At 42.7% G+C, this 5,658-nt stretch overlaps 1 protein-coding gene across 1 annotated transcript in view; it reads right to left on the bottom strand.

The window, feature by feature from the left end:
- Positions 1–1,039: 1,039 nt before the first annotated feature.
- The window catches only part of ZNF674 (zinc finger protein 674), a 51,120-nt gene continuing 46,501 nt past the window's right edge, over positions 1,040–5,658 (bottom strand). Inside the window, exon 5 of the mRNA XM_060137354.1 lies at positions 1,040–2,532. Within this exon, the coding sequence (XP_059993337.1) occupies positions 1,040–2,532 (1,493 nt within the window). The remainder of the gene's footprint in view (positions 2,533–5,658) is intronic.

Below are 5,658 nucleotides of genomic sequence, written 5' to 3'. Positions count from 1 at the left end.
AACTATGTGGTACATTGTTTTATGTTTTTTCACTTAGCCAATTACCATGAACATTTCTCCAAATCCTCAAACATGAAAAAATTTTTCATTAGTGCATACTATTCTATCTTATTGATATGTCAGTTTTTAATCAATTGACTATTGGATATTCAATTTATTTTTTTTCTATTTTAAATGGTATTATGTTAAGGTAGATAAGCTGAAAATTAAAGAACTTTTACTGACTAATAAAATGAGGCATAAATGTAACCATAAAATGATTACCCTTAAATATTAAGTTATAAGCACTGTTCCTAAGTGAGGTGTGTCAAAGCTTAATATATGCCTTTTCTGTAAGGGGTTTGCATTTCTGCACTGAAGGTGTTGATGAATATGTGTGAGATCTCCTGTTTGAGCTCCTTTGTTTCAGGGATCATGATGACTCATCCTCCGTCACACCACTTAAGGAAGCAATTTTTCTATTTTGTTTAAGAAGTAAACTGGGAGTTTGCCCTAGCTAGGATTAACAATTTTTGCTTTATATTTTTCTTTCAAAAATGTCATCCTCTACTCCACAGTGAACATATCTTAATTATTGAGTGCTTGTTTGCAACCTCTGCACCTTTCACACAAAATGTGTGGTATAGACTATGGAACATATTTCTCTCATAATTTCTAACACAGTTTTCTAAACTCATTAAATTCTTTGTTTTTCCTCAGCATAAATACTCTGATAGGTCAGCATAAATACTCTGATAGGCAAGGATATTTAAATTCTTTCTAAAGTCTTTTCCACATCAATATATTCACAGTTTTGCCACTTTTGAATTCTCTGGTATACAGTTCTCCACTTGTGTAAGAATTCTGCGTGAAAAATTGATCACATTTATTATATCCTTCTGGAATTATACTTTTGTGCCTTTTATTAAGTTAAATGAACATTAAATAATATATGAAAAGTTTTTGACATTTTTTGATATTTATAAGGTTACTCCCCAGGATGAATTGATATATAATATAATGAGGTGTAACTAGTGAAATTATCTCACAGTAAAGTATCTTAATAGGTTTTCTCTCCTGTATGACTTTTCTGATGTTTAATGAGTGTTGACTTCCCACTGAAGGCTTTGCCACATTCTCTGCATTCATAAGGTTTCTCTCCTGTATGAGTTCTGTGATGTACAATGAGAGTTGATTTCACACTGAAGGCTTTGCCACATTCACTACATTCATAGGGTTTTTCTCCTGTATGAATTCTCTGATGTTTAATGAGAGTTGATTTCCTACTGAATGCTTTCCTACAGTCACTGCATTCATAGGGTCTCTCTCCTGTATGAATTCTCTGATGTTTAGTCAGTGGTGACTTTTCACTGAAGGCTTTCCCACATTCGTTGCATTTATAGGGTTTTTCTCCTGTATGAGTTCTCTGATGTACAATAAGGGTTGACTTCTCACCAAATGCTTTCCCACATCTTCTGCATTCATAAGGTTTCTCTCCTGTATGAGTTCTCTGATGGACAGAGAGGTGTGATTTTCCACTGAAAGTCTTCCCACATATGCTGCATTCATAGGGTTTCTCTCCTGTATGAACTCTCTGATGAACAGAAAGGTGTGACTTTCCCCTGAAGCCTTTTCCGCATTTACTGCACTCATAAGGTTTCTCTTTTGTATGAGTTCCTTGATGTTTAATGGGGGTGGGCGTCTCATCAAAGGCTTTCCCATGTTTATTGCACTCAGGTTTCTCACCTGTATGAGTCCTTTGATGTGTAAGGCTGGACTTACCACATTTGATAGCTTCATAAAATGCTTGTCTAATGTGTGTTTTTTCATGTCTAATAAGGTGATATGAACTCTTAAAAGCTTTTGCACATTCACCACATACAAATGGTTTCTCTCCTGTATGAGTTCGCTGATGTTTAATCAGAGTTGACTTCTGGATAAATGTTTTCCCACATTCACTGCATTCATACGGCTTCTCCCCTGTATGAGTTCTCTGGTGTGCAATGAGGGTTGACTTTTGGCTGAAGGTTTTTGCACATTCACAGCATTCATAAGGTTTCTCTCCGGTGTGAGTTCTCTGATGTACAACAAGGTTTGCTTTCTGGATAAATACTTTTCCACATTCAGAACATTTATAGAATTTCTCCCCAGTTTGAATTCTTGGACTTTTATTAAGGGATTGCTTATGGTGGAAGGCTTTTCCATGTTCATTAAGCTCAAAGAATTTCTCTCCAGGTTGAGCTTTATCAAGATTAGAATGGAAGCATAATTTCCAATATGCCTTACATTCATCATCTTTCTTTCTTACATAGCTTCTACTTTGACTAAGAAAATTTAAATTATGTTTTGAACACTTTCCCCATGAATCATATTTAGGGAGTCTTTGTCTTATAGAAACAAAGTTTGTGCTTGGATAAATGATTTTTCTGTATGTTCTGAATTTTGGGCCACTTCCATCCTTCAGTGTTTCCTTATCAAGGGATGCAGCTTGCCACAGAGGTTTGTCTTGGCTTTCCTTATGATTATCTATTGGGTCACCAACTTGCCAGAATTCTAGGGAAAAAAATGCAATGAATCATCAAACTTGTAAATATTTCTACTATAATGTTATGGCATAAAATTCATTCATAAATGCCCTGCTGTGAACTCCTATTAATGGACCTGAGCTGATGTGGATGAAACCTCCCTATGCTCCACCACCACCACCTCCCTCAACTGTAAATACAAACAAATGCTGGCCCACATTTAACAGAAAATAATTTAATACCCAGTCAAGCTCAAAACCAAGAAAAGAAAGTTTTTAGGTGTCAAAACTGAAGTGAGAGTTTAAAGGGATGGCGTGAACAGAAACTGAAGGTTGAAGATTTGCAGGGGAATCCAGACCACAGGGCACAAATGTTCAGGAAACTAGAATATGATTTGCACTAAAAGTAGGAGCCACAAAGGGCATCCATGTGTGTTAAACAGGAACTAGAAAGATTCCCCACTGGTCAAGGAAACTGGAAAGAAGGATGTTATATATAAGAAATCAAAAGCCTGATATGATACTATATATAGAAATCCCTAAAGACTCCACACAAAAACTACTAGAACTGATAAATTCAGCATGGTAGCAGGATACAAGATTAACATCCAGAAATCAGTTACATTTCTTTACACTAACAGTGAAATAGCAGAAAGGGAAAGTAAATAAACAACCCCTTTTAAAATCACATCAAAGGGGAAGGCGGAAGATGGCGGAAGAGTAAGACGCGGAGATCACCTTCCTCCCCACAGATACACCAGAAATACATCTACACGTGGAACAACTCCTACAGAACACCTACTGAAGGCTGGCAGAAGACCTCAGACCTCCCAAAAGGCAAGAAACTCCCCACGTACCTGGGTAGGGCAAAAGAAAAAAAGAAAAAACAGAGACAAAAGAATAGGGACGGCACCTGCACCAGTGGGAGGGAGCTGTGAAGGAGGAAAAGTTTCCACACACTAGGAAGCCCCTTAGCGGGCGGAGACTGCGGGAGGCGGAGGGGGGAGCTTCGAAGCCGCGGAGGAGTGCACAGCAACGGGTGCGGAGGGCAAAGCGGGGAGATTCCCGCACAGAGGATCGGTGCCGACCGGCACTCACCAGCCCGAGAGGCTTGTCTGCTCACCCGCCGGGGCGGGCGGGGCTGCGAGCTGAGGCTCTGAGGCTCGGGTTTCGTTTTCGGACGGAGCGCAGGGAGAGGACTGGGGTTGGCGGCTTGAACATAGCCTGAAGGGGTTAGTGCACCACGGCTAGCCGGGAGGGAGTCCGGGGAAAAGTCTGCACCTGCCGAAGAGGCAGGAGACTTTTCCTTCCCTCTTTGTTTCCTGGGGCGTGAGGAGAGGGGTTTAAGAACGCTGCTTAAAGGAACTCCAGAGACGGGCGCGAGCCGCGGCTGAAAGCGCGGACCCCAGAGACGGGCGCCAGCCGCGGCTGAAAGCGCGGAATCCAGAGACGGGCGCAAGCCGCGGCTAAAAGCGTGGACCCCAGAGGCGGGCGGGAGACGTTAAGGCTGCTGCTGCCGCCACCGAGGGGCCTGTGTGCGAGCACAGGTCACTCTCCACACCCCTCTTCCGCGGAGCCTGTGCAGCCCGCCACTGCCAGGTTCCCGGGATCCAGGGACAACTTCCCCGGGAGAACGCACAGCGCGCCTCAGGCTGGTGCAAAGTCACGCCGGCCTTTGCCACCGCAGGCCCGCCCCGCACTCCGTGCCCCTCCCTCCCCGCCGGCCTGAGTGCGCCAGAGCCCCCGAATCAGCGGCTCTTTTAACCCCATCCTGTCTGAGCAAAAAACAGACGCCCTCCAGCGACCTACACGCAGTGGCAGGGCCAAATCCAAAGCTGAGCCCTGGGAGCTGTGAGAACAAAGAAGAGAAAGGGAAATCTCTCCCAGCAGCCTCAGAAGCAGCAGATTAAAGCTCCACAATCAACTTGATATACCCTGCATCTGTGGAATACCTGAATAGACAACCAAACATCCCAAATTAAGGAAGTGGACTTTAGGAGCAAGATCTATGATTTTTTCCCTTTTCCTCTTTTTGTGAATGTGTATGTGTATGCTTCTGTGTGAGATCTTGTCTGTATAGTCTTGCTTCCACCATTTGTCCTAGGGTTCTATCCGTCCATGGTTTTTTTTAAAATTTTTTTTTCTTAATAATTAATTTTAATAACGTTATTATACTTTACCTTCGTTCTTTCTTTCTTTCTTTCTTTCTTTCTTTCTTTCTTTCCTTCCTTCCTTCCCTCCTTTAGACAACGAATCATCCCAAATTGAGGAGGTGGTCTCTGACAGCAAGATTTATGATTTTTCCCCATTTACCTCTTTTAGTGAGGGTGTATGTGTATGCTTCTGTGTAAGATTTTGTCTGTATAGCTTTGCTTACATTTGTCCTAAGGTTCTATCCGTCCCTTTTTTTTTTAAATAAGAATTTTTTAATTCAATAACTTTATTATACTTTATTTTATTTTTACTGTATCTTCTTTCTTTGTCTTTTTTCCTTCTTTCCCTCCTTCCTTCCTTCCTCCCTCCCTCCCTCCCTCCTTTCTTTCCTTCTTGCCTTCTTTCCTTCTTTGCTTCTTTCTTCCTTCCTTCCTTCCTACCCTCCTTTCCTTCTTTCTTTCCTCATACTTCTACTAATTCCCTCTACTTTTTCTCCCTTTTATCCTGAGCCGTGTGGAAGAAAAGCTCTTGGTGCTCCAGCCAGGAGGCAGGGCTCTGCCTCTGAGGTAGGAGAGCCAACTTCAGGACACTGGTCCACAAGAGACCTCCCAGCTCCACATAATATCAAACGGCGAAAATCTCCCAGAGACCTCCATCTTAACACCAGCACCCAGCTTCACTCAACGACCAGCAAGCCACAGTGCTGGAAAACCTATGCCAAACAACTAGCAAAACAGGAACACAACCCCACCCATTAGCAGAGAGGCTGCCTAAAATCATAAGGCCACAGACACCCCAAAACACACCACCAGACGTGAAACTGCCCACTAGAGAGACAAGATCCAGCCTCATCCACCACAACACAGGCACTAGTCCCCTCCACCAGGAAGCCTACACAACCCACTGAACCAACCTTAGCCACTGGAGACAGACATCAAAAACAGGAGGAACTACGAACTTGCAGCCTGCAAAAAGGAGACCCCAAACACAGCAAGATAAGC

This window comes from Lagenorhynchus albirostris, chromosome X (assembly GCF_949774975.1).
Source record: "Lagenorhynchus albirostris chromosome X, mLagAlb1.1, whole genome shotgun sequence".
Classification (NCBI taxonomy): Eukaryota; Metazoa; Chordata; class Mammalia; order Artiodactyla; family Delphinidae; genus Lagenorhynchus; species Lagenorhynchus albirostris.
This window is presented reverse-complemented; position numbering and strand designations above follow the sequence as displayed.